Source organism: Anastrepha ludens, chromosome 5 (assembly GCF_028408465.1).
Source record: "Anastrepha ludens isolate Willacy chromosome 5, idAnaLude1.1, whole genome shotgun sequence".
In the NCBI taxonomy this organism is placed as follows: Eukaryota; Metazoa; Arthropoda; class Insecta; order Diptera; family Tephritidae; genus Anastrepha; species Anastrepha ludens.
In genome coordinates this window covers 62771456-62794992 of record NC_071501.1, presented here as the reverse complement: position 1 = coordinate 62794992, position 23537 = coordinate 62771456, and the positions used below count along the sequence as shown (strand labels likewise).

Sequence of the window (23537 nt, the reverse complement as noted above, 5' to 3'; positions counted from 1 at the left end):
TCCCGCATCAATTTCTTCCTGCAACATTATTGGTTCTTCCCGCAACAGTTTTGTAGCTGCATACAGGATTCTCCCCGCAACATTTTTGGTCCTTCGAGCCGGATATTTCATCGCTTCAATCAACTTGGTCCTATCGCAACATCAAGAATTAAGGATTCTCCCTGCAAACGAATTTATAGCCGCCTTCAAAGATTCTTCCCGCATCAATTTCTTCCTGCAACATTATTGGTTCTTCCCGCAACAGTTTTGTAGCTGCATACAGGATTCTCCCCGCAACATTTTTGGTCCTTCGAGCCGGATAATAGTCACTCCGCTTGCCTTTTGCATGTACGCATTCGCTTGTGTACATACATACGCGTAGCAAAAGGCGCAACGAATATTAAGAAAATTATTTTTGTGCATTAAATCGTGTGTACGTTTGTGCAGCCGTTCCTGCATTTAACATCGCGAAAATTCTAAAAAAACCCGTCGTTTGCTTTTCTGTCATATTAAAAATGTCGAATTCTATTAAAACGCGCGATTCCGCTCTCAATGCCATTAAACGGTATATGGCAAAAAGTATTGATGAGGCATTCACTATGGATGCAGAGAATATTGCAAGCTACCTTCAGTTATTGAGTGAACAGTGGGTTCGTTTTAACGTTGCTCAAGACGCTGTAGAAATTACGTGTGGTGCCGATGTTATTGAAATTGAAGAAAATGTGCGTATCCAAGCCGAAACTTGGTACTCTACAGCTTCAGCTAACTTTAGCCGCGTGAAAAATTGTCGTACTAATTCGCAAGATAGCTCCACAAAGGCATCTGTGTCCACGGTTATACGTTTACCGAAAATGGAGTTGCCCACATTCTCCGGTGACTCTACAGAATGGATTGGTTTTTTCGACGCGTTTTCTTCGTTAGTTGATAATAACTCTGCATTATCAGATGGACAAAAGTTGCACTATCTCCGAAGCTGCTTGAAAGGTGACGCGTTGAAAATTATCAGTGGTTTTAAAATATGTGACGCAAATTACGTTGAAGCTTGGGGTCTATTAACATCGCGGTATAAGGTTATTCGTGTAATTGTGGAATCTCACCTTCGCGCGTTGGCTGAAATTAAAAGAGCTACGCATGACAATGCTGACGCAATCAAAGGTGTAATTGATGCGTTCCAACAGCATATTCGCGAGCTTAAAGCGTTGGGTCGTCCGATTGAGTTTTGGGATGATTGGTTGGTACATGAGGTCGTCAGTAAGTTGGCATTCGAAACGCGTAAGCAGTGGGAGTTATCGCTCGTTAGTGATGATCCTCCATCTTTTGAGCAACTAATAACATTTTTAGAGATAAGATGCCGATCGTTATCGATGTTTTCGTCGTCAACAACATCAGTACCAATTAAGGTTAAAACTGCATCAGCAAGCAAGTCGACAAATGTGTTCCACACGGTATCAAAACAAAGTAACGTGTGTGCATATTGTAATGGACCTCATAAAATTTACAGTTGTGAAAAATTTCGTGAATTGGACTTGTCTACAAAATCACAGTTCGTGAAGCAAGGTCGCATATGCTTCAACTGCTTAAGTTTAGGTCACTATAAAGACCGTTGTAATAGTGATTCCACTTGCCGCATGTGTAAACAACGTCATCACACTCTGTTGCACGGTGCTTTGCAGTCAACGACCGTTACCGCAGTGAACAATTACGCGACGCATTCGTTATGCGCTGCTGACGCCACATCAAAGGTAAGCGCAAAAGCTTTTGAACTTCCAGCAAGCGTCGACGTTCCACGCGTTTCTTCATGCTTGAACTCGAGCTCCAATCCACCCATAGCTGTAGAAAGAGTTGTGCTGTTATCCACCGCATTAGTGAAGGTACGCGACTGTTCTGGTAATTGGCAGCCCGCACGTGCACTTTTCGATTCTGGATCACATGCTTCCTTTGTAACCGAAGCGTGTGTGCAACGCTTAGGCCTGCCGCGATCAACATCTGAAGTTAACATTACTGGAATTGGGTCAGCGCAAGGAGGACGAGCTAGAGGTGAAGTATCACTTTCTCTTTCTTCTTTCTCTACAAATCAATGCTTTACTGTCAAAACGTTAATTCTGTCTAAAATTACAAGCGACTTGCCAACACAGACTATAGCTACTTCATCGTGGCCACATATCCGAGGTTTGTTTTTAGCCGATCCCCATTTTATGAAGCCTGGACGGGTCGATATATTGATTGGAATGGACGTTATGGATCAACTGATCTGTACAGAACTTCGTAAGGGTCCATCTGGAGCTCCTATGGCTCAACTGACGGTCTTTGGGTGGACTCTGTTTGGAAGCGTGAATGGATCTGAGTCTGATATGCCACGCTTACAGTCGTTACATTGCGATGTTCATTTGGATCGAGCATTGAACAAGTTATGGGAGTTAGAGGAAGCTCCGCAAAAAACGTATCTTACGCATGAGGAGCGTTACTGTGAAGACCATTTTGAAACAACGCATCGAAGGGAACCTAACGGACGGTTTGTCGTCGAATTGCCGCTGAAGCCCGATGTAGCTCTGGGAGAGTCGCGAAACTTTGCTATCCGGAATTTGTTACGACTTGAAAGAAGACTCGCTTGTGACTCCGATCTTCGTTTACGCTACAATGAATTCATGAATGAACTTATTGACATGAAACATATGCAGGTCACGTCAGAGACTATGAATCCAACGTATTATATGCCTCATCATCCTGTTTTAAAGGAAAGTAGTACCACGACCAAATTGAGGGTTGTATTTAACGCGTCCGCAAAATCAACTTCCGGAAATTCGCTGAATGACGCATTATTTATAGGACCTCAATTGCAGGAAGATTTATACTCCATCTTACTTCGCTTTAGAACACACCGCTATGCTGTAACAGCAGATGTCGCCAAAATGTATCGTCAAATCTGTGTATCCTTAAAACACGCCGATTTGCAACGCATCGTATGGCGTAGCCACCCATCCCTGCCTATCCAAGATTTTCGCATGGTTCGCGTAACGTACGGAGTGGCAGCTGCGTCTCATCTAGCTGTCCGATCACTTCAACAGACGGCAAGAGATTCGTCGAATGGTTGTGCTAGGGCTGTTAGTGTTATTCTCAAGGATTTTTACATGGATGATCTACTTACTGGTGCATCTAGTAAAGAAGAACTTCGATTGTTGCAGCAAAATATTTCCGAAATATTGAGGGAAGGGGGGTTTGAACTTCGTAAGTGGGCATCGAACTGCGCTGAACTAATCGCAAGCATTTCCAATGCATCTACGAACATATCACATTATATTGTCGACGATAAGGATGTTCACGCTTTAGGTCTTATCTGGAACACAGAAGGAGACTACCTCACGTTTACTATTAACTTGAGGGAACCGCCAGTTAAGTTGACCAAGCGTATATTTCTATCAGATGCAAGTACGCTCTTCGATCCTCTGGGCCTACTTGCTCCCGCTACTATAAATTCAAAAATTTGGTTTCAAGACATATGGCGCACTAAGGTAGGTTGGGATGATATCATTCCTGAGTCTATCGCAACGAAGTGGTTGGAGCATCGCATAGAGCTCAAGCAATTGGCACATTTGAAGGTGAACCGTTGGTTTGGTACTGAAGTAGCTGGGTCATTTACGCAATTGCACGTATTCGCAGACGCGTCCGAGCGCGCTTACGCCGCCGTCTTGTATGCACGAACAACACAAAGCGACGGTAGCATTACAGTGTCATTAATTTCGTCGAAAACCAAAGTAGCTCCGCTTAAGCCGACAACGTTGCCACGTCTTGAATTATGCGCCGCTCATCTTGCTGCTAAACTAGTGCGAAGCGTGCTGCACTGCTGGTCTGAAATCCGTTATCCGCTTTTCGCTTGGACTGATTCTACTATAACATTGGCATGGTTACAAGCTCACCCCAGCAGATGGGTGACATTTATAGCCAACCGCGTAGCTGATATTCAAGAAGTTTTGCCTCCCGAATGTTGGAACCACGTTCGTTCTGAACAGAATCCTGCAGATTGTGCTTCAAGAGGTATAACTCCCTCCGAATTATTACGTCATCAATTATGGTGGGCTGGTCCTATTTTCCTGAAAAGCACTGAACAATTATGGAAGCAGAAAAAATCTAAAGAGCACACTACAGAGCTGGGCATACGAAATAGTATTCGTGCTCATGTGACTAATTCTACAGATTATTGGTCCGTGATGACAAAATACTCATCGTATTCTAAGCTGCGTCGAGTTATTTCCTACGTTTTACGCTTTTTGACTAACATTCGGGCTAACAGACGGCTTAATGTTATAAAGCGTTTTGGTACACCGAGTTGCCAAGAGTTATTTGAAGCTGAACTTCGCCTAATAAGGTATACGCAACGGTTTTATTTTTCTAATGAAATTTCTCTTTGCAGCGCTAAAAGACCAATCCCACTTCGCAGTAGTCTTTTGCGTCTGCAGCCCTTTCTGGATGAGACTTGTGTTCTACGTGTTGGAGGAAGAATAAAAAATGATGAAGTCGCTCCAGATGTTAAGCATCCCATTATCTTGCCTAAGAATTGTCCGCTTGCTAAGTTAATAATCTGCGAAATACACAAGGTCACTTTGCACGCTGGGCCCCGCATTATGCAAACTGTCTTGCAACGTCGTTATTGGGTTATCGGCGCTCGTAGCTTGATCCGTAATATATACCATAATTGCGTGAAATGCACTTATTTGAACCGCAATCTTACCACACAAGTCATGGGTGATCTACCTGTCATTCGCACAACCTACGCCCGTTGTTTTACTCACACTGCTGTTGACTTCGCTGGACCTTACCTCTACAAATTCACCCAAGGAAGAGGAGCTAAGGCTACCAAAGGCTACATCTGTTCGTTCATTTGTATGTGCACTGGTGCGATGCATCTCGAATTTGTTGGTGACCTGTCAACACCAGCTTTCCTAAATGCGTTTAAAAGGTTCACAAATCGTCGAGGTTTTTGTAAGGTCATGACATCAGATAACGGTACAAATTTCGTTGGAGCCGAGAAGGAGTTGCGCATTGCATTTCAACAGTGCATGGCTGATATTAAACTTCGCTCTTTCTTTGCGGACTCGAATATCGAATGGCGATTTAATCCACCGGCTGCACCCCATATGGGAGGTTACTGGGAGACCGGAGTCAAACGTGTTAAGTATCATTTAAAACGCGTATTAGGAGAAGTTCCACTATCATACGAAGAGTTCAACACACTTTTGACTGAAATAGAAGCTTGCGTAAACTCTCGCCCACTCTGTGACAACTCTGAAGCTGCTGGTGACTTAGAAGTTTTAACTCCCGGACATTTCATAGTCGGTGAACCGCTTAAGTCAATACCGGAACCTGAGGGTCAAGGGTTTCGTGGAAATCTTCGACAGCGATGGCAAGCAATTTCTGCCATGAGACAACATTTCTGGCGTCGTTGGAGAGACGAGTACCTCGTGAGCTTACAACGTCGCACTAAATGGTTTCGTTCTTCACGCAACATTGAAGAAGGGGATGTGGTTGCTGTATTCAACGAACCTAATCCTCCGACGAAGTGGACGATTGCACGAGTGATCAAATGCCATCATGGTACCGATGGACGCGTAAGAGTAGTTACGTTGAAAACACCGCATGGCGAATTGATTCGCCCTATAGTCAAACTTTGCCTTTTGCCAACGAAAGGAGATTTATTTCATGAAGAAACTAATAACTTATCGTAAATGTTTTTCAAGGCTTTTCATTTTCTTTTTAATATTTTATTTTGAACTTATTCAGATAGTTCAAGGGCGGCGGTATGTTGAGTTCAATTTAATATTAGTTAAAATACTTTAATGTTTTTCAACTTTTGTTATTTGTTATAATTTTCTGTGAATTAAGTAGGTTTTGTTTGTAAAGAAATGTGTATAAATACGGAACATTTTGTAAAATAAATGTGAGAAAAAATTGTAATTTTGAATCAGAAGCAACATACTTTAAATTGGGAATTTTTGCCGCAATATCATCGCTACAAATAACCAACAGGAATTTGTGCTCATCGTTAGTGAGGTCCTTCGTTCCGGATATTTCATCGCTTCAATCAACTTGGTCCTATCGCAACATCAAGAATTAAGGATTCTCCCTGCAAACGAATTTATAGCCGCCTTCAAAGATTCTTCCCGCATCAATTTCTTCCTGCAACATTATTGGTTCTTCCCGCAACAGTTTTGTAGCTGCATACAGGATTCTCCCCGCAACACAATGTATTTCTCTCACGAAAAATTTGCTCATAAAAAACCATTTACCGGAGACGGCGTAAAACTATTGGTACTTCCATTTGTAAAACGACATCAAGATGCTTAACACAAATTGGAGGAAGGCTTCAACATTCAAAAGTTCAAATGTTCGAAATTCAACAAAGCGCCAATAATGTACTTAGACCTGCCATAAATTCTGTTACAAGTTAAGTCCGTTATAGATACGAAATTATAATACTTTTGTTATTGAAGTTAGTTTTATTTAATCATGTAAATATTAAAAAAATTATATATATCATTCGAGATGGTCACCATTTGTTTTTGCATAAGCTTTCAAACGATTAGACCGTTCGACCATTCAGCTATTGAAGCACGCACGGTTGCGACGGATATTGACGTCGCTGCTCGAACCAAAAATTGTTTGAGACTCTCAAAATTTTTGTGAGGTCATGTTCTCCAATTCTGGCTACGAGTTGTAGTCCAATGGATTCAGGTTCGGACTTTTAGACGGCCAATCTTCTGCGGCTATGAAGTCAGGTATTTTGTTTCTTAGCCACTGCTCGGTGGTTTTTGCCTTATGGGCTGGAGCGGAATCTTGCTGGAAGATGCAACGCTCTCCATTAAAGAGGTACTGCTCAACTGCTTCACCACGCCTTCTAAGACAACCTCCTGTACACTTATGTCCCGGTCTTAACCCCTTTAACCCCACAGAAATTAAAAGATGTAACGCCTTTACAAGACACTCGCCACCAAACCATTACGGAGGTTGGATAATGGGCACGCTGAACTCTTAGAACAATATTTTTTGCGTCTTTCGAAGCTTTAGCATAGATTTTGTCGTTTTACTTATTAAAAACTTCTTCAATACTGAACATTTTCTAATCTGTGAATAGAATATTTTCATGGCCGTTGACCGTATGACACCGAAAAAGCTGCATGCATCTGTCGAGTCTAATTTCTCCAAGCGCGTTGTCAAAAGATGACCAATTGAGCGACGGAAAGCGTATATGTGGAGATCATTTCCAATTAGTCTTGACATGGATCTGGTATACATTCATTTCCCTGGCCATGATTTTCTGCCTTCTAAGGGTTCTTTCTCGAACGGCTTTTATGGCTGCACTGGTTCGAACCACGCGGGGACGACCACTTCGTTTTCTGTCGGTCACTTCAGACCTTTAGGAAAAACTTCGATATGTTACCAAATATTGCATACGTACATATGCATATACGTTTACATTACGCTTTGCTCAGTGCCCCGCCCAAGTCAAATCAACTAGAGACTTGCTTCACTATTCGCACAGTGCTTATTAAGCGGGCCAATATCAATTTTTCTGTATCAAATATAGAAAATATTTAATCTACTTCTTGAAATTGATTTTCGGGTTTGAGTATTCGCAGCGATTTGTGCCTAGTCTGTAGGACACACACTGTACGCAAATCTTGAAACCATCATTTCATTGCGATTGTCATACTGTTAACATGCGAAGCAAAAAAGCGGATTACGCGATTGCTCTTGCAGTTATTTACATGTGCGTTCAGAAAAAAACAAAAACAAGTTTGGTGAAAGAATGGTTGCAAAATAGGACAATCGTTCTCATATTAAGTTGTTAGGGAATATGGAAATGAGTGCTACAGAGAAGTATACATTTTTTTTATTAAATAAATGAGAAAATCCAGCAACTGCGCCACAAACTAGCAATAAATCCGAAGTAAATGAAAATTTTCAATTACTTGCCTTTTGTGCCCGGACGGCAGATGATATGTTATGACGACTTTTTTGATGCCAGAAATATACTCGAAAGTTTGCCATTGAAATTGCGTGATTTTGGAATATTTTTTTTTTGTGTTTCATGAACGGAGATTTGAACCTGCACACTTCCGAGTGGCAGTCTCGAAACAACCATTCGCCTACGACGGACGCCGATAAGAACCATACATGCAGTAAAAAGATTAAAAAGCATGTGCTTCACCACTTTACCGATAATAATAATTTTAAAAACAATTTTTATTTACTGTATTGATTGAAAACGATTTAATTAGTTGCTTGCATATGAGAATCAACAATAACTGCTAATTCTAAAGAGTTATATAAGTATTTACACACATATTACGATTAATGCTAATAGTCGCATTAACTTTTATTAAATATTTAAAATTGTTTCCATTCATGGCTAAAGCAATTTTCAAATCCTTATGCGGAGAAGCAGTTCTAATCTTAACCTTAACTGTATGCTTGAAAACTATTCGGATGCATGAAGCCAATGAAGATTCATCCGTGAATATTAAGTATACCCAATTTCTTTCTGAATTTTCCTTAGCCCATGCAAGGCAAAACTGCTTCAGGTTGACGTCTTGAAGAGATCTGACCTTACGTGTGGCCTCGTAGGATGTGTGCATAGGAACTTCTTCATTTTGGTTGGCGCGATAAGCGCTTACGCGATTTTCGCCGAGTTTAAGTAATCGAGCCAGTCATTCCTTTCTCATGCTAACCGGCGCCAGTTGAACACACTAAGTTAAGCCAAGTCCTTCTCAACCTGATCTTTCCTTCATCTTCTTCTGCTACCACCGGCTAGTACCACATCGAATATTTTCAGAGCCGAAGCGTTTGTATCCATCGAATGACACAACCCAGCCAACGTAGAAGCTGGATGTTTATTCGCTGCGTTATGTCTATGTCGCCGTAAAGCTCATACAGCTCATCGTTCCATCGTCAGCGATAAACGCCGTCACCAACATGCAAAGGTCTAAAAATTTTACGCAGAATCTTTCTCTCAAACATTCCAAGGGACGCCTCATCGGATGTTGTCATCGCCCAAGCTTCTGCGCCATGCTTTAAGACATAATACCCGTCTTGAGAGAGTCTTGTAGAGCGTTAGTTTTGTTCATCGAGAGAGGACTTTACTACTCAATTGCTCACTTAGTCCAAAGCAGCAATTGTTGGCAAGAGAGATTCTTCGTTGGATTTCAATGCTGACATTGTTATCGGTGTTAATGCTGGTTCCTAAATAAACGAAGTCTCATACAATCTCTAAATCATAACTGCCATCATTGACGTGGGTGCCGATACGCGAGTGTGCCGGCGTTTGTTTGATGATAGGAGGTACTTCGTTTTGTCCTCGTTCACCACCAGACCCATTCGCTTTGCTTCTTTATCCAGTTTGGAAAATGCAGAACTAGCAGCTCGGTTGTTAAGGTCTGGATAAGAAAGTCAAAAACGTCGGCATATACCAGAAAATGCACGCTCTTATAAAAAATGTTTAAAAGGTGCTTTGATGACTGGACCAATCGTTGGCATATGTGTATTGCTTCGAATGGAGCCCATTTTGAAGGTGACAAAATAAATTTTGATGATTAAACAATTATTTTGTGTTTTATTGAACAATTCCCGGTACTTTTTTGACAAAATGTAGAAGAAGTTAATGCACGCACCTTACTAGCTCCTCGCCGCCATGTGTACATAGGAACACTGCTTCAAATAATTTTTCATACGCGAAACTCATTTTGTAAAAATAACATACGTTTTGAAAATTGTTGACAAGACTAACAAATGGTATAACACATATTGCAAAATGGGATACGCTTATTTAGCAGCATTTAAATTTTTGTATAGCGGAACTCTAAGTTTTCTATGTACTCGTATGTTCGGACTAAACAGAAGACAACTAAACTAAGTGGTTGTAAGATCGGATTTTCAGTTCATGGCATATAGGCAAAACTGCGCATTTAAGGGCTAGGCTAAAAACAGTAGTTATAGTAAGTAAAGTTACGGGCCTACCTGAAGTGGTGGCGGATATACTGCGCAGTTAATATCGCCATTACCAGTCACAAGTGGGGTCGATGTAACCGAGCCGGCAGCAGCTGTTCCATTCTCACGCTGTACAGAGACGTTTTGTTGTATGGTAGACGGAATAACGGGATGGTTTGCTAAGGCTTTAATGGATGCATCAACTGAAAATGAAATCAATTTTATGAGTGTAATACGGTTTTATTTAAAGAAGAAAAGTTTAAACAGTTAAAAATACAATTATTTTCTTTAAATTCGCATTTTTAAATTATGATGAAATGATGATTTTGTGGTAATTTGTACATACTTGTAGAACAAACAGTGAGAATTTTAAAAATGTATACTTTTTCCTAGCTCAGTTGAACACAAGTATGGTATTTGACGTTTAAAGAAGCTCGAGTAGTAAAATATCTTTATATCTAAAATATCTAAAAAAATACAATCTTGCTGTTGAAGAAATATTTCTTGAATATAAAAACGAATCAGTTTTATTTAATGAATACATATAATTTTAAAATCTTCCCATTGACGAACTGTGGTAAAAAATTTCAGTGTAAAAACTTTAATGAGTATGAATTTCTAAAATTAAAAAAAATCATTGACATTGTATCAACTCTACTTCACTCAAATGCAAACACCGATAGATTGATTCCATTATAATAGACTTTAAATGTAAAAAATTAAATCGGTTAAAGCCACATACATACATTAAAAAGCATAAAAAAAATACTCACTTCTGCTTCGAAAAATATAAACGAAAAGCCATTTGAAGTTTTACAAGGAACAAAATATTGAATCTATATTAATTTAATTGAAAAAGGTAAGGTCTAAATTATATATAAATAGGTATTATAGATCGGGTTTTAGGAAAATAGGCTTGAAAGCTGATTCATCTGCTGATCTTTGTTTAAATTCCTTTGTTTACATTTTGCGATTAGTTCGTGATATATGTATGTACAAAGCGGTTTATTTTCGATTTGCTAGAAACTTAAAAATAAAAATTTGAGTGAAAATTATAATAGAATGAAATTCGCCGTGCTAAGATGCGAAAACGAAATTTACAATTACCGGCCTAAAATTTACCGGCTTTTAAGAGATGAAAATTAATACTTTCTGCCGGAGGATGTTGAAAATGTAGAAGGTTGAAGGAAAGTATTTTAATTATCTTACAAATAATATATATGTCAGTGGTCGAAATTACGATTGGCTAAATAATTGAGCTTGGTGAAAATTACGAGCACATCGACCAACTTACTATAAATTGCAATTTACAATCGTGGTAGATCAACTACGTTTTGAGTATTTTTTTTTTTTACTTCCACCATAGCTACTAGATATTAAAAAAAAACTATTACAATTTTACCGAAATAATATGATTAACCTAATTATCCAAAATATTGCTGTCATACAAGTTGAACACCCGGAGTGTAGGGCAGATCGCCTCTGCGTGGTGCACCCTGGGTAGCGCTAAATGATTTGCGGCCTCGCACGATGGTCTACCTCGGGAGATCTGGGCATAGTACTGGCTCAAGAGCCGTGGGTCTACAGAGGCCAGTTTAGGGGCCTCAACAACAGCAACAATAAGGTCATTTGGGATTTCTCAGAAGAAGGACCACATGGTCGGGATTTGGTCTACGGACTCTTGTCGTTTCTGCGACCAATCCCAGGAGACTCCAATGCACCTTCTCCTAGAATGCAGCGCTATAGCGCGGAAAAGGTTGAGACATCTTGGCCTACTGCAGCCAGAGGAACGGCACATAGGATTCATTCAGTCATTCAACTAACGTATAGAATGTTAAAACAAAGTACTTACTTAGTTAGTTTTTTAAATGCAAATAATTTGAGTTATTTAAAAATCTTGATGTTTATCGTGGTAATCATTATTAGTGACTTAATATCAAAACTAAAGCATCAAATTGTCAGTTAAGGTAAATTTTAAATAAAAGGGCCCGAAAAAAGTTGTAACCTTTAAAAATTGCAGAAATGAAAGTGTAAATATTAAATTACTTAAAATAAGTATGTTAATAACATGTATGCATGTGTATGTATATATATTGCGTCTAAAAATATACAATAACATTAAAAAATTCCCACATTTTTGGTGCACAACTGCTCTTGTTGGCATCATCTTTCTTTAAAGGCTTATTCTTCTTAAAACGGAATTGCGATAGTGCAACAGATATTCAGTCTATATTCCAGTAGGTGTTTCAGGTACATGCCATAATTAAAATGAAGATCTAATCATTTATTTCCTCTCCTACACCACCTGCGAGGTGGCTCAACCTAGTGGATTACTTTTGTATAACGGTGCCGTAGCGCATCTTCCAAAAGATAAGAGCCGATGGTATCGCCCGATCAAAATCTACAGCACACAGTGAGTTTTCTCAATGATGAGACACCTCATGATAGATTAAAAAAATAATGGTGTTTCTTCAGTCGCATTAGCATTAATGTCGCATTTATTCCGACATATTCGAGAAAAGAAAACACTATGAAATAGAAAGCAAGTGTGGATTATTAGGGTATGTTACTACATAACAATTTTCCCAAAATATTTCAGAAAAATATTAACGAATGGGATAGTTTTTTAAAGGTTAGTGTAAATCACTAAAGAATGGCTGCGATTTTCATTAGACGGAATAACTTCGAATTTTTTGTTAGTTTATTATTCAAAAAAATACAGGGTGGCTGATGAAAGCCGCTACCAAAAAAAAATTGAATAACTTTTTTTCTTTTTAAGTTATCTGTTCCATTTTTGTTTTAATTTGCAGATTGATCTTTAAAATTTATTAAAATGGATAACTGGGACACGCAAACAAGAATTTGGATAGTCCGCCGCTATCACGCACTGGAGTCCGTAGTTTTGGTACAGAGAGAGTACAGGCGGATGTTTGGCGGCGATCCCCCGAGCAGATGGACCATAATGAGACTGGTGAATAATTTTGCTGAGCAAGGAACAGTCGCAAGAAGGCCTTATCATCGAAACCCACCAGTTCGGACGGAGGAAACGATCGCTGCTGTAGCTGCAGCTATACAAAGCAATCCAAGGGTTTCAACAAGAAGCTTATCTGCTCAACTTGGTGTCAGCCGACAGTCTTTGCAAACAATAATGCACAAAGATTTAGACTTATTTCCCTACAAAATTCAAATGGTTAACAAACTGAATGCAGCAGACTTGCCGATTCGCTTGGAATTTTGCCAGAAGATCCTGAAAATGGTGGAAGAAGACCAAAACATGTTAAACTGCCTTTTCATGTCTGATGAGACCCATTTCGATTTAAACGGCAATGGGAACAAACAAAATTATCGAATATGGAGTACTTCTAACCCACAGATACTCCACGAGACGGAATTGCATCCTCTTCGCGTGACAGTGCGGTGTGCGGTTTCTTCACGCTGTATTGTCGGGCCTTATTTTTTTTGAAGAAAATGGTCACACCGTTACGGTTACTGGAGACCGTTATTTGAAAATGCTGAAAGAATTTTTCTATCCAGAACTACGCCGAAAGAGAATTCCTTTCAACTCTGTGTGGTTTCAACAAGATGGGGCAACGTCTCACATAGCCCAGACTGTTATGACAGAGTTGCGACGAAAATTTCCCAATAAACTGATTTCAAGAAACTCCGAATTTCGTTGGCCCCCCAGGTCGCCTGACCTTACTGCACCTGACTTTTTCTTGTGGGGTTTATGTAAACAAGAAGTTTATAAAACAAAGCCAACAAATTCGGATGAACTAAAACAATCCATTCGGGCAACAATTGCGGCTATTCCTGTCGCAACTCTCAAAGCAGCAATGAACAACTTTTTACTAAGATGCCGCACTTGTGTCAACGAGCATGGGGGGCATTTAAATTCAATTATTTTTAAAACTAGTTAAGCTACATTTAATAAAATTTAATGACCTTCAACTTGAAAAAAAAAAATAAATGAATTCCATACACTAAAAAAAAAGTTATTTGAGTTTCTTAATGTAGCAAAATTCATCAGCCACCCTGTATTTAATGTATTAAAGGAATAAAATACAATTGTTTTGCATAAAAACATTAGGAAAGTTATTAAAATTTATATTGTTTGGAACGAATAAAATTTTAAATAAAAAATTTGTTCACGATAAAATAAATTCATTAAATTTTGAACATTTTTTATTAAGACGAAATTTCATCAAAATGTTCCAGAGTGACCTTTTATAACTTTATTTAAAGTACTGCAAAAGTTCGAGTACACCTAATGGAAAACCTTATATTAGAATCATCCGTATTTCTCACCAGACTTTTGTTTCATATTGAAACCGGCAACAAAAACTCATCCACCCTATTTACCCTTGCATATAGTACATCCATATCCTCGTATACTTATATGCATGCATATATATAGTTGTATATATGAGTAAGTTTTTCGATGCACTCACCTGAGTTCGTCGTTGACGATTTGATGGTCACTGTTACAGCAGGAGTTACGGTTCCCGATGCGCCTCCCTTCTTATGACGATGATGATGGTGTTTTCGCTTGTTTTTAATTATTATTTTACGCCTAAGTAATGATGGTGGTGGTAAATCAACATTAGGCTCTAGCGGATGAGAATCTAGCGGCTTATCTAACAACATATCACCGAATATCTCCCGACAGTAGTTGGCGATTTTAGCCTAATTTACGTTATAGTTACAAATGAGGAAATGAAAAATTTGCAAAAAATGGAAAGATAAAAATAATAATGAAATGAGCAAAAGACGAAATTACCGAAAGGAAATTACGATAAATGGTTGATGAAAGGCGATGAAAGCGGATAAGAATTGCACATATGTTTGTTTACCTACTATGTACTACATATATATATATAGCACATAAGGATGGTCCAAACCACTACATTTATTTTATTGCCAAAAAAAAAACATTATTAATATTCATTAATATTCACCCGCGCTACCTAACGCTTCGAAAATTGCCATAGAATTCCCACGGGAGAAATGCCCTTTTTCGTCAATTTAATGTATTCTTCTCTTTGAATTTGCTTTCACAAACGCGCGAAAAATGATACCTTTATTGAACAATTCCAAATTTTTTTTATATTTTTATAGTGACCCTGAAAATCCCCAAAATTAAAACATGCTCAAAATTAAAAAAAAAAAGGAATTTAGTTTTTTTTTGTTTTTGTTTTTGAAATATTTGTTTTATATACTAATTTATGGATATCTGATCCCACTTTGTATTTGCTTTTATTAATAAAAAAAAAAAATTATAAATGCTGAGGGCAGCAGATCATTAACGTTTATGTACTCATATGTATATAATTTAAAGCTCTTCAGAAACTTTTAATTTTTTCTTACCTGCTGCCTTGGATTGCAATGGTTTTCAAAACTTAATATAACAGGAAACTCCGATGTTTTGAAAGCGCTCTCAGCAATCGCCTCTAGCGCATCTTTTGCATTAATTTCAGGAACCAACGTGTAGCCATGCACAATCACTGGCTCATCGGTGCGGCCGTTCCAAAAATCCAATTCTACGCATCTGTAAAAAAACAACTTAGCTAAAGAAGGGCATGATTTTGTTTTTTATAGCCGATATTTTGAGTAAGTTGTAATGGTTAGATATCAACATCATTACCACGGACCGCAAAGTGTTGAGAAATGTATTTCTTAAGTTGATATCCAACCTTGTTCCTCATTTTTAGGGAAATTGACAATAAAGGTGCTTTTATTTAGAAGACTTACAATTTCATTCTAGGCAATTTCATTGCGTTTTTTTTACATCCTCATAGAAATTTTGACATAAAATTGCAAAACCAAAATATATAGAAATGCCATGGATACTCTAGTAGCACCACCTTTATAGAATCGCCTGGATTTCGCCCTTTATATCCGTCCCTAAATAATCCGTTAACGCCAAGCATTTCTTTCAATTTGTGGCAAGGTAAATGGACGCTAGATGTTTTTTATGAGAAGCTTTCTCATGGCAGAATCGCAATCGAGCGGACCTAAATCAACCTAGCAGCGGCGCTTACGCAGGAGAAATAAAACTATCATTAACTAAAATTAATTGAAATAAAAACACACTTCCATTTCATAGTTAATATACGTAATACAGTTATAGATTTCATAAATCCCTTCTTAGAATAATTATTTCGCAATGAATAACAAGTATGATTGGGTAGAAAAATTATTGCCGTTCCAAGAATGATGGAATAGAATCAGAAACGAAACATACCAAAAAGAGGTAAAATCAGATAAAAATGCATTTGCGAACGTTTGAGTAAAATTGTAAATTAAACAATATTTTATAGCGTAACGCCAAATTTCTTAAAAATTATGTAATTGCTTGAAATTATAAAGAATCAAAATTATTAAAAGTAATTATATCCAAAAACCTATAAAAGTAATTAAATAAAATTAAATATTACAAATTGAATCAAACTCAAGTGAAATTATTCTATTCCATATACCTAATTATGTGAATGTATACTACTTCTAATATAAAATAACATTAATGGCTATTAGCATCTTTTCGTTTTTGTTTTTTCGACTACAGATGCTAATTTTTTTTTCGCTTTCGTGGGCATTAATGAAATCTTAAACCGTTCCTGAATTTAGTTCAATTAGTTTAAAATCAGCAGGCCAAAAGCAACAACTACTAACCTCTCTTCAAATAGAGAGATGATTGTATGTACTTAAAATTATCAGAGCGCTAAAGAAAAACAGAATATTGCACATAAAGACGGGTCCATCCCATGGGAAGCTAGAGGGACTAATTGAAAAAACAAAGCCCATTCAAGCGAGAAATAAATCGTCGATTGCTGAAATATTATGCATCTCATCTAGCAGCTCACAATAATCAAAAAAGCCGTTGCCTAAATTCCGAAAATTCAGAATTTAAAATTTGAGTGTATTTGAGAGTTTGCATGAGCTGTAATTCCACCGAATTAGCAAACTTACATATGTAGGCCGTTTTCACCTACGACCGTTTTTTGTTCTCTGGAATTAACTAGTGAAAATTTTTATGCGATGATTAGTAATGATTTTCGAAGTTAATTATCTAGACAAGAGTGTATTATCACCTTACTTCGAATTTTTGCGTTGGAGCACCACACTTAGCCACTCTGAAGCGATGGTACAGAGTTGCAAAGTGGTCGTCGATCCTTTCGAATTTCGTGGACGCTACTCAAAAACAGTCGTTATGGCAAAAACAATCGATGCTGCGCGTCAATTTATATACTATACAATTTATACCAAATCTTCATATGACATATCGCGAGCTAGGAGCACTTTTGGGCAGAATGCAGTCAATATTCCATGAATATTTGGTCAAGAACATTTGGTCTCTTTGGTACCGCATAATTTGACAATTGGCCGAAAAGGAATCGTGTCTATTGTGTCAGCCGCGGGGATTCAAAGCACGTCTATGGCATCATAACAGGTGACCAATCTTAGATCTTGGCATATAGGCTGGAAACAAAAAAGCAATCGACATCGGGGTTCTAAGATGAGCTTAATCCAAGAAAAGTTGATCACGGAAAAAATACCTCAAAGCAAGTTATTACCTGTTTTTGCGGAAAATCTGGCTATGTCGTACCACTAGAGAAAATTAATCCCATGTCGATGTGTCGTGCGGGTCCGCACTGTTTCTTTTTGGGTTTTCCAGGGGAGAAATAAGCAAGTTGGAGGGGTTACCCCCATTCCTAAAAAAAGTATTCGTCACAAGGATACTCTGTCAAAATTTCGAATTCGTAGTACAATTTGCGTTGAGTAGCCAGAGCAAGAAATTTACAAGCGGACGGCAATGACCCATCGACATAGGATTTCGGTAGTAGGTAAGTGAACATTTTTTTTTTTTGTGGAAAATATGTCGTTTTAAGCTATTTTAACTTACATTGTCTAATTTTAGTTATCAAACATAATTTTTTTTTATTTTAATAAAAAATGGCAGATCGAACAAGCGCTGAAATTGAGGGAATTCTCCGTCATCGAGAACCTGTGAAATATTTCGGAAGCGATTCAAATGATGAAGAAGATACTCTTGAAGAACAAGAAGAGTTGTGTAGTGAAGAAGACGCGGAAGAATTTAATATAAAAGAATTATCTGAATCCGCTAATAGTTCAGATGGAGAAGAAGCAGAATCACAGCCATAACCTCTACTCTTCAACGACGATGAGTGGGTAAAAAACATCGTGCCCTAACGGCTAAATCCCCTCTGGACGCTTGGTCGGTATTGCTTACAGATGACATATTGGAGACCATTTTGAAATATACGAATATAGAAATCGATAAATATAACGAAACGGCATGTGAAGAGGAAGTGCGCGCTGCTTTCCAAAAAATAACTCTTGTCGAACTTCATGCGTTTATAGTTTTACTTTATTTCGCAGGTATGAAAATAGATAATCGCAATAATACGGAGGACATGTGGTCTTATGAATATGGTGGTAGTATGTATCGAAGTGTTATGAGCATGAGAGATTCGAATTTATTGCCATGCGATTATGGTTTGATGATAAATCAACAAGAGCAAATCTAAGACTTAGCGCCAGTTATAGAAAATTGGGATATTTAAAAAAAAATTGTCGACACAATTGTATTCCATCGGAACAGTGTACCATCGATGAACAACTTTTAGGATTTTGTGGAAGACTTAACGCGAATGTTTTCATTAAATCCAAGCCCGATCGCTATGGCTTAAATATTGTGACGATAAATTTTACTTATTCAATGCCATTCCGTATATACTATATAGTCCGTAAGCCAGCGACAGATTCTCACGACCAAGTTCCTCTCAGTCGATAACTCGTAAAATACTTTAGAGAGTCGCATTATGAAGCGTTGTAAACGTCAGCTGCGGCTCCGAGGGTGGGTTGAGCTGCGGTGGCCGCCCACGCACGTAATAAAAAAAATTATTTTTAATCATTTATTCCCGATTAAAAAATTGATCAAATTAAAGTTAGACAAATATTTTGAAGAAATAAAATTGTCAGCTAAATATAAAGTGGTGGATTATACGTCAGCTGGTCACACGATTATTCACGCTGCGAAGGTTGTACTATGTATTTGGTGGGACCAAGTTGGTGTTATTTATTATGAACTGTTAAAACCAAGCGAAACCATCATTGGGGATCGGTATCGACTTCAATTGATGCGATTGAGCCAAGCACTACGCGAGAAGCAGCCGCAACGAACGAGTGACTATGCTGTTAAAACAACAACAACAACAACAACGAGTGACTTTGGAGAATTAAATCGTGATATGAAGTGGCGTACAGGGGGCGGTGAGTTGCCACCAAAAGTTCGTTATACACACAATCCAGAAACGATTGAGGTATTAAATTACAATTCTGTTCGCCCCTCCGCGGAAATAGGTGTCAAATCTATCGGAAACGAGCTGCAGAATTGGGTCGCGAGGCTGGGCTACTGGAGGGTCAGCCGAACGTGGGTATATTCGTAGTGCATGTAAATATTATTTGTTTTCTTCGTTTTAGATTTCGAACTCACCTGCATCCTGCCAACAGACATTGACGATAAATTTCCACCGAAGATTTGCCTGTTAACTGATGCCCTGTTAAGTATGTGTTGTGCGAAGAGTTTACAAAATAATGGGATAATGGCTGGTCCATCTCATCGCATAAGTCCAGTTTGCCAGGCGCTACAATGGGGTTGTCATCAGACATTAAGTACCTAGGAAATTAGAAAAAATGAATTATGTAACTACGTGAAGCGAGATATATATAATAATAACGAGATGCTATTTCTGGGAACTATAGTATATGAATATAAATTTTAAAATTAATTTCCCAAAAAAAAAATATTTTTATACGTTTCCAGGAATAGAAGCATTTGTTTTTATTCTTTCATTAATAAGTACGGTATCCTAACTTTCGAGCGATTAGTAGGGTTTGAAGGAAGCCTACCACAGTACCCGGGTGAAACACCAATATAATAAATATAACAAGTTTTTTTCCAATAGAGGGCGCCCCTCGGCAGGCAATGACAAATCTCCGAGTGTATTTCTGCCATGGGAAAGCTTCTCATAAAAAATATCTGCCAGTGGGAGTCGGCTTAAAACTGCCTCTCCATTTGTGAAACAGCATCAAGACGCACACTACAAATAGGAGAAGAATCTCAGCCAAACACCCAAACAGGGTGTAAGTGCCAGTTATATAACACACTTTTCATAGGCACGAAAAGCCTAAATTTGCTCTTCCGTGAAAAAGAACTGTCAACCCCAAGACTATCTTATTAAATATGTCTTGGTTTGATATTAGCGCCTTCACAGTACTCCCCATCAACTGCAACAAATTTATGGCAGCGTTTGATCTAGGAGTCGAAACGTTTCTGGAACTCTATTTCCGGTATAGCCATCAGAGCCAACTTCGATTTTTTCATTACTTCTGCTAACTACTTAAATAAATAAATAAATAATTGGCGCGTACACTTCTGTTAGGTGTTTGGCCGAGCTCCTCCTCCTATTTGTGGTGCGCGTCTTGATGTTGTTCCACAAATGGAGGGACCTACAGTTTCAAGCCGACTCCGAACGGCAAATATTTTTATGAGGAGCTTTTTCATGGCAGAAATACACTCGGAGGTTTGCCATTGCCTGCCTGCTAACTACTTACGGCTACTAAAATGCGTTGTTCGTAGTGATTTTTAGACTAGATCAAACCGAAGCAAATGGTAGGGAGCCACATCAGGTGAATTAGATGGCTTTTGGATCACGAATAATCATGGCACTGTGTAACGGCGAGTTAACATGGTGCGAAGTCCACGAGAGGTTTTCCCACAAATCCGCTCTTTTTTGGCGATTTTTTTTACGAAAACGCCTCTTAACGCCCAAATAATAGTCCTTATTAACTTTCTGACCTTCTGGCAAAAATTTATGGTATGCAATACTGTTGGAATCCATAAAAACCGTGACCATCGTTTTGTTTTTATTTTTGATTGAACACGATGTGGTTTTTTTGGTATTGATTCATTCGAAGCTCTCCACGCACTTATCTGTTGTCTCCAGTAACGATGCGTATGAGGAATTTTGGGTCGGATTCAGCCTGTATCATGCGAAATCATGTATTTGGCGACATCAATGCAATCCCTCCTTTTTGCATAAAAGGGTCCTTTGAGACCAACTTTGGAGCAAGTCGGTGTAAACCCAAATCATTAATTACAATGTCCTGAACTGTTGCATAAGTAATGTTCAAGTCCTACGCCAGGTCTCTGATTGATGTTTTTTACAGTTTTCGATGTCGACGGTATACCAATATATTCGTCATCATCGATGGACTCACAATCTCTTCTGAAACGTTCATGCCACTCGTAAACGACTTTTTTCTTTAAAGTATCATTACCGAAAAAGTTTCACAACATTTCTAAGGTTTTCGCATCATTGAATGCATTTTTAACGCGATGTGGAGCCCAACAAACAAAAAATAGAACTGAAATCGGTTGACTAAGAGCGTCACGTAGCTGTTGTTCCGGGAACTTTTGATAAGGTATATCTGGTGCAAAAGTTTTAATATGTATTCTTAATACAATTTTTTTTTTAATTTTTTACTTGATGTTGAAGTGTGGGTGGAATATAGTTCCATCCAGATTTATAACAGTAATATTAATACAATAAACAATCAATATTTATAATATTCCAGTACAAATGCGTCTTGCTTTGAACTGGAGTACTATAAATGCAAGGTTGGGTCTCCTTAACTTCTGACAATAGTACGAAATAATAAAGTACGAGTTAAAAGATATTGTTTTTGCTTTCATTAACTGATATCGAAATTCAAAAAACTTAAAACTACTATTATTCTTGGAACAGAATTTTTTATACATATTTTTAATTATTTTTATTCTACAATTCGTGTTTTATTTAAAATATAAAAACAAAAAAATTAAACAATTAAAAGTAAAAAATAATGTAACACGAAAACTTGCCTCGAAAATTTTAAGTCAAAAGGATTATTATCTTTACCGGTGGAATGAGAAAACGGAAAAACTTTAAACGCGCTGTATAGTGTGAAACAATTTATACGCCCAGTTAGTAAAAGTAACGTGTTTTCATTAGAGAGCCATTAGAGAACCCTTAATCTATACTATAAAGGTGAATGTCTGTACGTTGTCCGCGCATCACTACGAAACGACAACACCAAATGACGTACAAATTTTTATACATTCATATTTTCACCCAATGAAGGTTATATGCATATATTTTTGATGGAACTCCCTTCGCACAACCCCCAGGCCGCGCCACCACTCTCATTTGCCACTAATAATCGAATATTTGCTTAAATTTAATCTAAAAGATCTTAGTTTTTCCTATTTCCCACTATTTATAGTACACTCTAGACTTCATAATCCGCATAAGCTGTTCAACTATGACCCAAATGCAAAGTTCAAAAACGGTTTGAGATAGAAAATTAATACAAATAATTTTGCTTGATATTTTTCTGATTGATTATTTTGATTTTATTCAACGAGGCATAGCAACGGATGCCGGGTATTGTAATATTATGGTTATTAATAAAAAATTATTTTCTATGAAATTATTGTTTGTAATTATGAGGGACTCTCAAAACTACTCCTACGCGAGCGGTGCCGCGGCGTAAAGCTAGTATTAATATACAATTCAAATTTTTTCGCCATAAGTATACAGATTTGTATTTATAAATTCATATCCAAATTGAATGTTTTTTTGGTTTCTAAAAAATATTCAAACAAAATCCAAAACCTTTTATTTCAGCAAAGAAAACAAATGAAGTTTTTCTATTAATGTTTACTCACCTTAGGAATCCATCTAAACTCAGCTGATTCTTTTGTGCGTTAAATTTGTTTGGCTCATACTCCTGTATAATCTCCTTGGCTCGAGCTGCATTCGCGTAAGGATATAAAATCTCGTTCAGCCGTGGATCACGCTGAGTTTTGTTGAGAAATTCTACAAGCTGTGCGACACACATACATTTGCGTTTTGAATTGCCAACTCTAAAAGCAAAACAGAACAAATACAAATTAAGTATTTTGTGAAATAATGGTAGGTTGTAAGAAAGGCCGCTTGAAGCGTATTCAACAATTTCAATTAAAAAGTTCGAAAGTTAATCATCAAAGAGTTTTTATCACCACGTTTACGAGTGTGTTCAACACATAAGGCGAATTTTCAAATTTCAGATCTACGTAAATTCGACTTTCGATTATTTTTTGTTTTATGTTAGTACACTCGTCTCGAAGATACTTGTATGTTCATGACATCGAAACCAAATCCCAATCGTCCCAATGGAAGAGACCAGGAGAGCCAAGAGTCTATAGCATAAAATCACCGAACACGCAAAACACTCTTCTTATTTATGCTTCTCACACACAAACTAAACATGTTATATTGCTAAAACTGTGAACATATAGTACAAGTATCTTCGAGACGAGTGTACTACGAACATAAAAAAAAATTATAATCGAGAGTCGAATGTACGTAGCTCGTGAAATTTGAAAATTCGCCTTATTTTTTGAACACGCGAGGGTATATACATAGACTCTGTGAAGAATCGACTCGTAGTCGCCATTGTGGCCTCAAGCCACCGGA

General features: G+C 37.8%; 1 protein-coding gene across 2 annotated transcripts in view; it reads right to left on the bottom strand.

Moving 5' to 3' along the window:
- LOC128862806 (1-phosphatidylinositol 4,5-bisphosphate phosphodiesterase classes I and II) overlaps nucleotides 1-23537 on the bottom strand; it is a 75177-nt gene that overhangs the window by 17042 nt on the left and 34598 nt on the right. For both annotated transcript variants that reach the window (XM_054101555.1, XM_054101556.1), the window contains exons 7-11: nucleotides 22748-22945; nucleotides 19472-19654; nucleotides 15322-15502; nucleotides 14406-14640; nucleotides 9988-10160 (exon numbers count right to left, since the gene is read on the bottom strand). In XM_054101555.1, coding sequence (XP_053957530.1) covers nucleotides 9988-10160; nucleotides 14406-14640; nucleotides 15322-15502; nucleotides 19472-19654; nucleotides 22748-22945 — 970 coding nt within the window. The remainder of the gene's footprint in view (nucleotides 1-9987; nucleotides 10161-14405; nucleotides 14641-15321; nucleotides 15503-19471; nucleotides 19655-22747; nucleotides 22946-23537) is intronic.